The sequence below is a fragment of the Bombina bombina genome, chromosome 6 (genome assembly GCF_027579735.1).
Source record: "Bombina bombina isolate aBomBom1 chromosome 6, aBomBom1.pri, whole genome shotgun sequence".
Taxonomy (NCBI): domain Eukaryota; kingdom Metazoa; phylum Chordata; class Amphibia; order Anura; family Bombinatoridae; genus Bombina; species Bombina bombina.
This window is the reverse complement of record NC_069504.1, coordinates 260,010,242-260,024,743: the sequence shown is the minus strand read 5'-3', so window position 1 is coordinate 260,024,743 and position 14,502 is coordinate 260,010,242. Positions and strand designations below refer to the sequence as shown.

At 39.0% G+C, this 14,502-nt stretch overlaps 1 protein-coding gene across 1 annotated transcript in view; it reads left to right on the top strand.

Annotated features, from left to right (window-relative positions):
• LOC128662825 (cathepsin E-A) overlaps positions 1 to 14,502 on the top strand; it is a 192,172-nt gene that overhangs the window by 104,503 nt on the left and 73,167 nt on the right. The window contains exons 6-8 of the mRNA XM_053716806.1: positions 3,576 to 3,698; positions 3,830 to 3,974; positions 4,909 to 5,007. Of these exons, the coding sequence (XP_053572781.1) occupies positions 3,576 to 3,698; positions 3,830 to 3,974; positions 4,909 to 5,007 (367 nt within the window). The remainder of the gene's footprint in view (positions 1 to 3,575; positions 3,699 to 3,829; positions 3,975 to 4,908; positions 5,008 to 14,502) is intronic.

Genomic DNA, 14,502 nt, shown 5'->3' with positions numbered 1-14,502 from the left:
CTGTACTGGTAAATATATAGGCATGTATTTATCAAGCTGTCAACCGCAAATACGCTGGAATTCCGCAGCATATTTGTGGCAAGCCTGATTCGCCTTAGTTATCAAACCCTACAAACCGGCAAAAGTAGAATTTAGTGACGTAACATACGATCCGCCGGACTCAGTCTGACACAGATCGATGCTTACGTCACTACAGATGTTCCGAACGCAAGTTTGGCACAATCTGACTACTTTTGGAAGTTATCAAATATCTACCAGGTACGCTCGGCATTATTCCGGCCCTGCGTACCTGGTTTTCAATCCGCCGCCCTGGAGGCAGCGGATGCCATAGGAATCAATGGGAGTCAGAAAGCAGCGAGAGCTTATGTTCGCTGCTGCCCGATATCCCATTGATTCCTATGGGAGAATAAAGTTACGTTTACACCTAACACCCTAACATGTACCCCGAGTCTAAACACCCCTAATCTGCCCCCCTACACCGCCGCCACCTACATTATACTTATTAACCCCTAATCTGCCTCCCCGACACCGCCGCCACCTAAATAAAACTTATTAACCCCTATCCCACTGCTTCCGGACCCCGCCACAACTAAATAAACTTATTAACCCCTAAACCACCGCTCCCGGAGCCCACCGCCACCTACATTATACTTATTAACCCCTAATCTTCCGCCCCCTACACCGCTACCACCTACATTATATTTATTAACCCCTAATCTGCCCCCCTACACCGCCGCCACTATATTAAATTTATTAACCCCTAAACCTAAGTCTAACCCTAACCCTAACACCCCTAACTAGTACATTGTATCTAGCTTAGGGTTTACATTTAATTTACAGGCAAGTTTGTATTTATTTTAACTAGGTACAATAGTTATTAAATAGTTATTAACTATTTAATAACTTCTTATTTAAAATAAAGACAAATATACCTGTAAAATAAAACCTAACCTAAGTTACAATTACACCTAACACTACACTATAATTACATAAATTCCCTAAACTAAATAAAATTAAATACAATTAAAAACAATTATCTAAAGTACAAAAACAAACACTAAATTACAGAAAATAATAAAATAATTACAAGTTTTTAAAACTAATTACACCTAATCTAATCCCCCTTATAAAATAAAAAAAGCCCCCCAAAATAATAAAAAGCCCTACCCTATACTAAATTATGAATAGCCCTTAAAAGGGCCTTTTGCGGGGCATTGCCCCAAAGTAATCAGCTCTTTTACCTGTAAAAAAAAGTGCATTAAAACCCACCACCCACACACCCAACCCTACTCTAAAACCCACCCAATCCCCCCTTAAAAAAACCTAACACTAACCCCTTGAAGATCACCCTACCTTGAGAAGTCTTCACCCAACCAGGCCAAACTCCTCCATGAAGCCGGCAGAAGTGGTCCTCCAGATGGGCAGAAGTGATCCTCCAGACGGGCAGAAGCGATCCTCCAGACGGGCAGAAGTCTTCATCCATCCGGCGCGGAGCGGGTCCATCTTCAAGATATCTGACCCGGAGCATCCTCTTCTAATGACATCCGATGACTGAATGAATTTTCCTTTAAATGACGTCATCCAAAATGGCGTCCCTTGAATTCCGATTGGCTGATTGCATCAGCCAATAGGATTTTTCCTACCTTAAATCCGATTGGCTAATAGAATTCTATCAGCCAATCGGAATTCAAGAGACACCATCTTGGATGACGTCATTTAAAGGAACATTCATTCACTCATTGGATGTTGTTAGAGGACGTCTTGAAGATGGACCTGCTCCGCGCCAGATGGATGAAGATAGAAGATGCCAACTGGATGAAGACTTCTGCCCGTCTGGAGGATCACTTCTGCCCGTCTGGAGGACCACTTTTGCCGGCTTCATGGAGGACTTCGGCCCGGTTGGGTGAAGACTTCCCAAGGTAGGGTGATCTTCAAGGGGTTAGTGTTAGGTTTTTTTAAGGGGAGATTGGGTGGGTTTTAGAGTAGGGTTGGGTGTGTGGGTGGTGGGTTTTAATGTTGGGGTGTATTGTACTTTTTTTACAGGTAAAAGAGCTGATTACTTTGGGGCAAATCCTCGCAAAAGGCCCTTTTAAGGGTTATTCATAATTTAGTATAGGGTAGGGCTTTAATTATTTTGGGGGGCTTTTTTATTTTATTAGGGAGATTAGATTAGGTGTAATTAGTTTAAAAAAACTTGCAATTATTTTATTATTTTATGTAATTTAGTGTTTGTTTTTGTACTTTAGATAATTGTTTTTAATTGTATTTAATTGTATTTAGTTTAGGGAATTTATTTAATTATAGTGTAGTGTTTGGTGTAATTGTAACTTAGGTTAGGTTTTATTTTACAGGTATATTTGTCTTTACTAACTATTTAATAACTTCCTAGTTAAAATAACTATTTAATAACTATTGTACCTAGTTAAAATAAATACAAACTTGCCCTAAAATAAAAATAAACCCTAAGCTAGCTACAATGTTATATTGTAGCTAGCTTAGGGTTTATTTTATAGGTAAGTATTTAGTTTTAAATAGAAATCATGTAGTTAATGATAGGAATATTTATTTAGATTTCTTTAAATTATATTTAAGTTAGGGGGTGTTCGGGTTAGGGTTAATAAATTTAATATAGTGTCGGCGATGTTGGGGGTGGCAGATAAGGGGTTAATAAATGTAGGTAGGTGGTGGCAGTGTAGGGGGGCATATTAGGGGTTAATAAATATAATGTAGGTGGCGGCGGTGTAGGGGGCGGCAGATTAGGGGTTAATAAGTATAATGTAGGTGGCGGTGGGCTCCGGGAGTGGCGGTTTAGGGGTTAATACATTTATTAGAGTTACGGTGGGCTCCAGGAGCGGTGGTTTAGGGGTTAATACATTTATTAGAGTTGCTGTTGGCTCCGGGAGGGGCGGTTTAGGGGTTAATACATTTATTAGCATTGCGGTGGGCTCCGGGAGCGGTGGTTTAGAGGTTAATACATTTATTAGAGTTGCGGCGGGCTCCGGGGGTGGCGGTTTAGGGGTTAATACATTTATTAGAGTTGTGGCGGGCTCCGGGAGCGGCGGTTTAGGGGGTAAACAGTATAGTATAGTGTGGGTGTTTAGTGACAGGGTACCAATAAACCTTTAAAAAAGCCGAAGAGCAGCGAGATCGATGACTGTTAGTTAACAACAGTCTGCTGCTCATCACACTGTACTTGGTGCGGGGCTTTTTGACAGCTTTTTTGGTAACTTTGGAGAGCGTATTCAGGTCCGCGGCAGCAATGTTAGGCGATCTTAGGCGAGCGTATTGGTGCAGTTGAATGCAAGAAAGTCGACTGCTTGATAAGTAGATGCCATAGGCTCCTTATTAGCAGATATTTGTAGGGTGACAATAGGAAGTGCACATGCTGATAGACACATCATCATACACAATTTAGCTAGCAAGTCAGGGAACATATAACAACCATTATGCTATGTATAAATCTGGCCCTAGTTGGCTGCATTTTATACATAATCAGTGTTTAATAATTATTACATCCTAGCATGTTTTAGAATTCTTTTAGTTTTGCTTTTATCTCTCTCTTCTATTTTTTTTAGACAGGAAGGCAGTAATTATGGGGGAGAGCTTATATTTGGGGGAATAGATCACTCACTATATAAAGGACCGATTCACTGGATCCCCATCACAGAGAAAGGCTACTGGCAGATAAGGCTCGACAAGTAAGATATTTTTAAAAAGGCTTATTTTGTGTTTTTCTGCTACTGCAGCTCACATTATCGCTAATGGAATATGGTGATTACATTATTTAAATAAAATAATAATGTATGTGACAAACACTTGTTCTTTTCAGTATCAAAGTTAATGACAAAGTAAAGTTTTGCAAGAATGGCTGTGAGGCCATCATTGACTCTGGCACTTCACTTATTACTGGCCCCTCACCTGAAATAAAACAGCTACAAGCAATCCTGGGAGCCACACCTTCTGCATTTGGAGAGGTATTAAATGCATCCTCAATGTATTACTCAATGTATTTTCCCTTATTGTAAAAAGGTTAAATAAGGAACATTTGCCTTAGATTTAACATAGTAATAGCAGTTGAAATGAAATCAGTTAGCTTACATGATGTAGCTGTCAGTCTGTTTGCCCCACGATACAAAAGTCCACTGAAGATTTATTAAAATCTTAAGAAATTAAAAACAAGTTGTCATTCAATTAGAAGTCATTTCCTGTTGTGAAGCTTTTTACCTTCTTTAAAGTGACCAAAATTAGTATATTGGAAAGCTCAGTGACGTGTTTTTTCATTTTGTTCCTTGATTACAATATTAACTTGGAGTCACATTTTTTAATTCTGCAATATTACAGTCACACATCCCTGCATACTGCTCTTCGTGCCCCATTTTACTTCAGAGGTCCTTACTGTATGGCACTGGACAACTCTTAAACTGAGCCTGCTCCCATGTGTTCATAAATGCTGTTTACATTGGGCATGTTGGGGAATAGGATATACAGAGCAGCGCTTTTACAGATGAATATTAGGCGCACCCATGCTTATGTATCTGTAAACCTGCAGGGATGAGATTAACGGCTCTCCCAATACTTACAGACAGCTTCTAAATGCACATTATCCACATCTGGCTGCATAAATATGCATCAAAACATATTCAGTGCTTTGCACATATTATCCCCCAAGAAGCAAGATATATACTGTATATATATATATATATATATTAAATTTATTGTAGTCGATTTTTCTATGAATATATTGGCATTGAATGAAGTACCAGTAATTAAGTTTCACAAAATAAAGATAAGAATGCTATCTAATAAAAACAAGTGATTTATTTATAGACACTTTCTAGCTGTTCTGCCTTAGATTTTTGTTTAGATTTTATCTGTTACGCTTTTCCTTTCATCATTTCTGTCTTCTAGTACGTTTTAGATTGTGCGCTGGTGCCCAGTCGCCCAACCATAACTTTCACCATTGGGCAGAGAGATTACTCTTTAACTCCAGAACAGTATATAATAAAGGTAAGAGGAAAAAACTTATGGAAAAGGGCAAATTTGCAAGTAACTATCACCTGGTGATAAACAGAAACAAAAAAAAATGTGGAATCAATATTTGACACTGTTTAAACTAGAGTTTAACTGAACTAGATTTGTAAACTTCTATAAGAATTCCATAATTTAATTCTTTACGTTAACTTAAATAAGTCATAGCCTTTGGGAGCTACAGTACAAGATTCTAGTAAGATGGCACCTTACACCCTCTACCCTACATAGGATCTATGGCACTCACTCGCCCCGGTACTAGAGAGAATGCGGACAACTGGGGACCTCACTCCATGTCTGGTGGTTGTGCCCCAGGATCCAGCCGTTATGAAGGAAGGTCTTCAGAATATTTCACTCATTAGATATTACCCTCCCATTCAAACCAGAGATCTCACTGCTACACATGCAAGTCCCAAACCTGACAAAGTCTAGAGAAGCCTTAATGATATACCTCCTCATGGCTGCGAAATTAATGATTGCTAGAACTTCTACCATGAAATTTGGCCCCCATGGATTGAGTTATATCCTGACTGATGTAGACTCTTGGTTGTTACTGCTGAAGCTTCCCCCCCCCCTTTTTTTTTTTCTTTCTCCCTAATTCCCCTTCCTCGAACCACCTCCTGACCCCTATCATTATATTTGGAACAATTCTCGCTACTGTTGTGTTAGTTTCTCCATTGCTAATTTAGCTACATTAGACACCTTTCTTTATATAGAAAACTCTTGAAGTGTTGAGTTATGTATTCAGACAGGATAAGAGCGACAAGCTGACTCAAGGGTAATTTCGATTTATACTGTAAGAATTTCATTGTTAGTTTTGTTTCCTCCATTATACTTGTATCTTTATTCATCAGTTGTCATTTTGTAACTAATTAATAATGTACAGTACCATGTATTATGTTCTTGTCCTGTACCAGCATAAGTGTAAACCTGAACTCATACTTCAACAAAATAAAAATTAAAAAAAAAAAAAAAATTCATAGCAAGGCTACAATAGCAAGTGTAGAACAACTATGGCAGAAGATTCCTGTTTGAAGGCAGGTAGGAGTGGAGATACCTGTGTGCTTCAAAACATATAATTTAATGGAGCAATAGACTTATTTAATGTGCATCAAACATGGGCTTGAGGTAATAGTTTACTTACTGTGTTTGAAGCTCATGATGCTTTCGTGAATTATTCTGGAACATATCTGGGCAAATTTTAAGGCCTATATTATAAGTGGAGTGCAAAAATATTAAGGCTATTGTGCGTTATTCCCCCCCCCCCCTCAAGCAGTAGTCTAGGGTACGCTAATGTGTCAGATAGTACAGGTGTTAAATCCCTCACATAATAGAGTGCTAAGTGGAGGCGTGCTAGGTGATTGGTGAGCAAGAAGTGTAGTTCTATGCTATACTATAAATAATAATTGTTTACTGTAGGTCTTAAAAAGTGCTTTTTTTGGGATTGCACTTAAGTACAACACTAAAAGGGACATAACACAGTATAAACTAACATAGGTTTCTAAATATATAATGCAGCTAAAGTTTACCTGCAAAACAGTTTCTGTTTTAATCCCCATTAAACCCTTTCATTCAGGCATAGGGGCCCATTTAACAAGTTGTCAATCGGCCCCAATGCAGCTGTTTCCGCGCGAGCCTACAGGCTTGCCAGAAACAGCAGTTAAGAAGCAACGGTCTTAAGACTGCTGCTCCTTAACTTATACACCACCTCTGAGGCTGCGGACATCAATCCACCCAATCATATATGATCGGGTTGATTGACACCCCCTGCTAGTGAATCTGCAGGAGGCAGCATTGCACAAGCAGTTCACGAGAACTGCTTGTGCAATGTTAAATGCCGACAGCGTATGTTGTCTGCATTCAGAGATGTCTGTCGGACATGATCCGCTGAGCGGATCATGTCGGACAGACATTTGATAAATTGGACCCATAGTTTTGTTTGCAGCAAGCTCCCCCCTGGGCATTTCCATATTTGGAAGGTACTATCCTCACCATAGCTTCTGCAGAATGCACTCATGCACATGCACGGTCGTGGGCAGAGTCACATGGCACCTGACTAAAGCAGTGCACAGTATAATGCTGAAGCTTTCACAAAGCATGTAACATTATCCCCATGGAAACTAGAAAGCCTCTTAGCAACAAACAATAGTACCTGCTCTCCCTCTTCAATCCCTACTTTGTTATATGATAGCACAAGGTTTGGACTAGGACCCTGATAAGGGGGTGGATCAGGCTACAATTGGCAACACCAAAGTGTAAGTAATTTTTTGGAAATTTTATTAGAATACTTATAAACTTTTTTTTCACACACTGTTTTACCTAAGTTGACCTTTTCTTTCATGTAATTAGCAAGAGTCCATGAGCTAGTGACGTATGGGATATACATTCCTACCAGGAGGGGCAAAGTTTCCCAAACCTCAAAATGCCTATAAATACACCCCTCACCACACCCACAATTCAGTTTTACAAACTTTGCCTCCGATGGAGGTGGTGAAGTAAGTTTGTGCTAGATTCTACGTTGATATGCGCTCCGCAGCAAGTTGGAGCCCGGTTTTCCTCTCAGCGTGCAGTGAATGTCAGAGGGATGTGAGGAGAGTATTGCCTATTTGAATGCAGTGATCTCCTTCTAAGGGGTCTATTTCATAGGTTCTCTGTTATCGGTCGTAGAGATTCATCTCTTACCTCCCTTTTCAGATCGACGATATACTCTTATATATACCATTACCTCTGCTGATTCTCGTTTCAGTACTGGTTTGGCTATCTGCTATATGTAGATGAGTGTCCTGGGGTAAGTAAGTCTTATTTTCTGTGACACTCCTAGCTATGGTTGGGCACTTTGTTTATAAAGTTCTAAATATATGTATTCAAACATTTATTTGCCTTGACTCAGAATGTTCAACTTTCCTTATTTTCAGACAGTCAGTTTCATATTTGGGATAATGCATTTTAATTTAACATTTTTCTTACCTTAAAATTTGACTTTTTCCCTGTGGGCTGTTAGGCTCGCGGGGGCTGAAAATGCTTCATTTTATTGCGTCATTCTTGGCGCGGACTTTTTTGGCGCAAAAATTCTATTTCCGTTTCCGGCGTCATACGTGTCGCCGGAAGTTGCGTCATTTTTTGACGTTATTTTGCGCCAAAAATGTCGGCGTTCCGGATGTGGCGTCATTTTTGGCGCCAAAAAGCATTTAGGCGCCAAATAATGTGGGCGTCTTATTTGGCGCGAAAAAATATGGGCGTCACTTTTGTCTCCACATTATTTAAGTCTCATTTTTTATTGCTTCTGGTTGCTAGAAGCTTGTTCTTTGGCATTTTTTCCCATTCCTGAAACAGTCATTTAAGGAATTTGATCAATTTTGCTTTATATATATGTTGTTTTTTCTCTTACATATTGCAAGATGTCTCACGTTGCATCTGAGTCAGAAGATACTACAGGAAAATCACTGTCAAGTGCTGAATCTACCAAAGCTAAGTGTATCTGCTGTAAACTTTTGGTAGCTATTCCTCCAGCTGTTGTTTGTATTGATTGTCATGACAAACTTGTTAAAGCAGATAATATTTCCTTTAGTAAAGTACCATTGCCTGTTGCAGTTCCTTCAACATCTAAGGTGCAGAATGTTCCTGATAATATAAGAGATTTTGTTTCAGAATCCATAAAGAAGGCTATGTCTGTTATTTCTCCTTCTAGTAAACGTAAAAAATCTTTTAAAACTTCTCTCCCTACAGATGAATTTTTAAATGAACATCATCATTCTGATTCTGATGATTCCTCTGGTTCAGAGGATTCTGTCTCAGAGGTTGATGCTGATAAATCTTCATATTTATTTAAAATGGAATTTATTCGTTCTTTACTTAAAGAAGTACTAATTGCTTTAGAAATAGAGGATTCTGGTCCTCTTGATACTAATTCTAAACGTTTAGATAAGGTATTTAAAGCTCCTGTGGTTATTCCAGAAGTTTTTCCTGTTCCTAATGCTATTTCTGCAGTAATTTCCAAAGAATGGGATAATTTGGGTAATTCATTTACTCCTTCTAAACGTTTTAAGCAATTATATCCTGTGCCGTCTGACAGATTAGAATTTTGGGACAAGATCCCTAAAGTTGATGGGGCTATTTCTACCCTTGCTAAACGTACTACTATTCCTACGTCAGATGGTACTTCGTTTAAGGATCCTCTAGATAGGAAAATTGAGTCCTTTCTAAGAAAAGCTTATCTGTGTTCAGGTAATCTTCTTAGACCTGCTATATCTTTGGCTGATGTTGCTGCAGCTTCAACTTTTTGGTTGGAAACTTTAGCGCAACAAGTAACACATCGTGATTCTCATGATATTATTATTCTTCTTCAGCATGCTAATAATTTTATCTGTGATGCCATTTTTGATATTATCAGAATTGATGTCAGGTTTATGTCTCTAGCTATTTTAGCTAGAAGAGCTTTATGGCTTAAAACTTGGAATGCTGATATGGCTTCTAAATCAACTTTACTTTCCATTTCTTTCCAGGGTAACAAATTATTTGGTTCTCAGTTGGATTCCATTATTTCAACTGTTACTGGTGGGAAAGGAACTTTTTTACCACAGGATAAAAAATCTAAAGGTAAAAACAGGGCTAATAATCGTTTTCGTTCCTTTCATTTCAACAAAGAACAAAAGCCTGATCCTTCATCCTCAGGAGCAGTTTCAGTTTGGAGACCATCTCCAGTCTGGAATAAATCCAAGCCAGCTAGAAAGGCAAAGCCTGCTTCTAAGTCCACATGAAGGTGCGGCCCTCATTCCAGCTCAGCTGGTAGGGGGCAGGTTACGTTTTTTCAAGGAAATTTGGATCAATTCTGTTCACAATCTTTGGATTCAGAGCATTGTTTCAGAAGGGTACAGAATTGGTTTCAAGTTGAGACCTCCTGCAAAGAGATTTTTTCTTTCCCGTGTCCCAGTAAATCCAGTAAAAGCTCAAGCATTTCTGAAATGTGTTTCAGATCTATAGTTGACTGGAGTAATTATGCCAGTTCCAGTTCCGGAACAGGGGATGGGGTTTTATTCAAATCTCTTCATTGTACCAAAGAAGGAGAATTCTTTCAGACCAGTTCTGGATCTAAAAATATTGAATCATTATGTAAGGATACCAACGTTCAAGATGGTAACTGTTAGGACTATCTTACCTTTTGTTCAGCAAGGGAATTATATGTCCACAATAGATTTACAGGATGCATATCTGCATATTCCGATTCATCCAGATCATTATCAGTTCCTGAGATTCTCGTTTCTGGACAAGCATTACCAGTTTGTGGCTCTGCCGTTTGGCCTAGCTACAGCTCCAAGAATTTTTACAAAGGTTCTTGGTGCCCTGCTGTCTGTAATCAGAGAACAGGGTATTGTGGTATTTCCTTATTTGGACGATATCTTGGTACTTGCTCAGTCTTTACATTTAGCAGAATCTCATACGAATCGACTTGTGTTGTTTCTTCAAGATCATGGTTGGAGGATCAATTTACCAAAAAGTTCTTTGATTCCTCAGACAAGGGTAACCTTTCTGGGTTTCCAGATGGATTCAGTGTCCATGACTCTGTCTTTAACAGACAAGAGACGTCTAAAGTTGATTACAGCTTGTCGAAACCTTCAGTCACAATCATTCCCTTCGGTAGCCTTATGCATGGAAATTCTAGGTCTTATGACTGCTGCATCGGACGCGATCCCCTTTGCTCGTTTTCACATGCGACCTCTTCAGCTCTGTATGCTGAAGCAATGGTGCAAGGATTACACGAAGATATCTCAATTAATATCTTTAAAACCGATTGTTCGACACTCTCTAACATGGTGGACAGATCACCATCGTTTAATTCAGGGGGCTTCTTTTGTGCTTCCGACCTGGACTGTAATTTCAACAGATGCAAGTCTCACAGGTTGGGGAGCTGTGTGGGGATCTCTGACGGCACAAGGAGTTTGGGAATCTCAGGAGGTGAGATTACCGATCAATATTTTGGAACTCCGTGCAATTTTCAGAGCTCTTCAGTTTTGGCCTCTTCTGAAGAGAGAATCGTTCATTTGTTTTCAGACAGACAATGTCACAACTGTGGCATACATCAATCATCAAGGAGGGACTCACAGTCCTCTGGCTATGAAAGAAGTATCTCGAATTTTGGTTTGGGTGGAATCCAGCTCCTGTCTAATCTCTGCGGTTCATATCCCAGGTGTAGACAATTGGGAAGCGGATTATCTCAGTCGCCAAACGTTGCATCCGGGCGAATGGTCTCTTCACCCAGAGGTATTTCTTCAGATTGTTCAAATGTGGGAACTTCCAGAAATAGATCTGATGGCGTCCCATCTAAACAAGAAACTTCCCAGGTATCTGTCCAGATCCCGGGATCCTCAGGCGGAGGCAGTGGATGCATTATCACTTCCTTGGAAGTATCATCCTGCCTATATCTTTCCGCCTCTAGTTCTTCTTCCAAGAGTAATCTCCAAGATTCTGAAGGAATGCTCGTTTGTTCTGCTGGTAGCTCCGGCATGGCCTCACAGGTTTTGGTATGCGGATCTTGTCCGGATGGCCTCTTGCCAACCGTGGACTCTTCCGTTAAGACCAGACCTTCTGTCACAAGGTCCTTTTTTCCATCAGGATCTGAAATCCTTAAATTTAAAGGTATGGAGATTGAACGCTTGATTCTTGGTCAAAGAGGTTTCTCTGACTCTGTGATTAATACTATGTTACAGGCTCGTAAATCTGTATCTCGAGAGATATATTATAGAGTCTGGAAGACTTATATTTCTTGGTGTCTTTCTCATCATTTTTCCTGGCATTCTTTTAGAATACCGAGAATTTTACAGTTCCTTCAGGATGGTTTAGATAAGGGTTTGTCCGCAAGTTCTTTGAAAGGACAAATCTCTGCTCTTTCTGTTCTTTTTCACAGAAAGATTGCTATTCTTCCTGATATTCATTGTTTTGTACAAGCTTTGGTTCGTATAAAACCTGTCATTAAGTCAATTTCTCCTCCTTGGAGTTTGAATTTGGTTCTGGGAGCTCTTCAAGCTCCTCCGTTTGAACCTATGCATTCATTGGACATTAAATTACTTTCTTGGAAAGTTTTGTTCCTTTTGGCCATCTCTTCTGCCAGAAGAGTTTCTGAATTATCTGCTCTTTCTTGTGAGTCTCCTTTTCTGATTTTTCATCAGGATAAGGCGGTGTTGCGAACTTCTTTTGAATTTTTACCTAAAGTTGTGAATTCCAACAACATTAGTAGAGAAATTGTGGTTCCTTCATTATGTCCTAATCCTAAGAATTCTAAGGAGAAATCGTTGCATTCTTTGGATGTTGTTAGAGCTTTGAAATATTATGTTGAAGCTACGAAATCTTTTCGTAAGACTTCTAGTCTATTTGTTATCTTTTCCGGTTCTAGAAAAGGCCAGAAAGCTTCTGCCATTTCTTTGGCATCTTGGTTGAAATCTTTAATTCATCTTGCCTATGTTGAGTCGGGTAAAACTCCGCCTCAGAGAATTACAGCTCATTCTACTAGGTCAGTTTCTACTTCCTGGGCGTTTAGGAATGAAGCTTCGGTTGACCAGATCTGCAAAGCAGCAACTTGGTCCTCTTTGCATACTTTTACTAAATTCTACCATTTTGATGTATTTTCTTCTTCTGAAGCAGTTTTTGGTAGAAAAGTACTTCAGGCAGCGGTTTCAGTTTGAATCTTCTGCTTATGTTTTTCGTTAAACTTTATTTTGGGTGTGGATTATTTTCAGCAGGAATTGGCTGTCTTTATTTTATCCCTCCCTCTCTAGTGACTCTTGTGTGGAAAGATCCACATCTTGGGTAGTCATTATCCCATACGTCACTAGCTCATGGACTCTTGCTAATTACATGAAAGAAAACATAATTTATGTAAGAACTTACCTGATAAATTCATTTCTTTCATATTAGCAAGAGTCCATGAGGCCCGCCCTTTTTTGTGGTGGTTATGATTTTGTATAAAGCACAATTATTCCAATTCCTTATTTTATATGCTTTCGCACTTTTTTATCACCCCACTTCTTGGCTATTCGTTAAACTGAATTGTGGGTGTGGTGAGGGGTGTATTTATAGGCATTTTGAGGTTTGGGAAACTTTGCCCCTCCTGGTAGGAATGTATATCCCATACGTCACTAGCTCATGGACTCTTGCTAATATGAAAGAAATGAATTTATCAGGTAAGTTCTTACATAAATTATGTTTTTATAATGTGCACATAACTCAAAATGTTTTATGGCACTTTAACTCACCACAATGTAATACAAGCACAAAGAACAAGTTAAAGGGACATTAAACCCAAACATTTTCTCTCATGATTCAGATAGAGAATACAATTTTTAAAAAGTTTCCAATTTACTTCTATTATCATTTTTTTCATTCTCATATTATTCTTTGTGGAAGAGATACCTAGGTAGGTAGCATGCACATGCCTGAAGCACTAAACAACAGGAAATAGTGCTGCCATCTAGTGCCCCTGCTAATGTATAACATTGTTGCAAAACTGCTGCTATATAGTGCTGCAGACACGTGCACTCTTGAGCTTACATTTCTGCTTTTCCACAAAGGATAACAAGAAAACTAAGAAAATTTGATAATAGAAGTAAATTAGTAAAACGTTATGTTCTATCTAAATCAAAAAATAAAAAAATTGGGTGGTTTTATGTCCCTTTAATAGTGGGTCCCTGTGCTATACATTTAAAGTAGAGGTTGTGCTAAAAAAAATGTTTTGCCACGTTAAGATGCTTTGTTTAAAATATTTAATCATCCACTTGTCATACCAGATTGTGTGTTTTTCTTCGCTCAAAGTCATGCAAAAGATAATGCAGTCTGTGCTAACAATTTCTCCCTACTTTTAACCTAGCCCTAAACCATTTATATGTACAATAAACTGTACTACTTAAAGTTAGTGTATTTTAAATTCAGTTAGAAACACTATTTGTAATACATATTTATGCCACTTTGCAGCGCTGTGGTACTTACTGTATGCAACCTACTGCAAATACAGGGAATAATATATATATATATATATATATATATATATATATATTAACGTTTAAACCTAACACCCTAACATAAACCCCACGTCTAAACACCCCTAATCTGCTGCCCCCAACGTCGCCGACGCCTGCCTACAGTTATTAACCCAAAATCTGCAGCTCCCGATATCACCGCCACCAAAATAAAGGTATTAACCCCTAATCTGCCACTCCCAGTATCACTGCCACTATACTAAAGTTATTAACCCCTATTCCGCCCGCACCCCAACACCGCTGCCACTATATTTAAGTTATTAACCCCTATTCTGCCACACCCCGACATCGCCGTAACTAAATAAAGTTATTAACCCCTAAACCTTTGGCCTCCCACATCACTACCACTAAATAAACCTATTAACCTCTAAACCGACCGTCCCCCCACATCGCAACAACCTAAATTAAACTATTAACCCCTACACCTACCCCTAAACCTAACCCAACC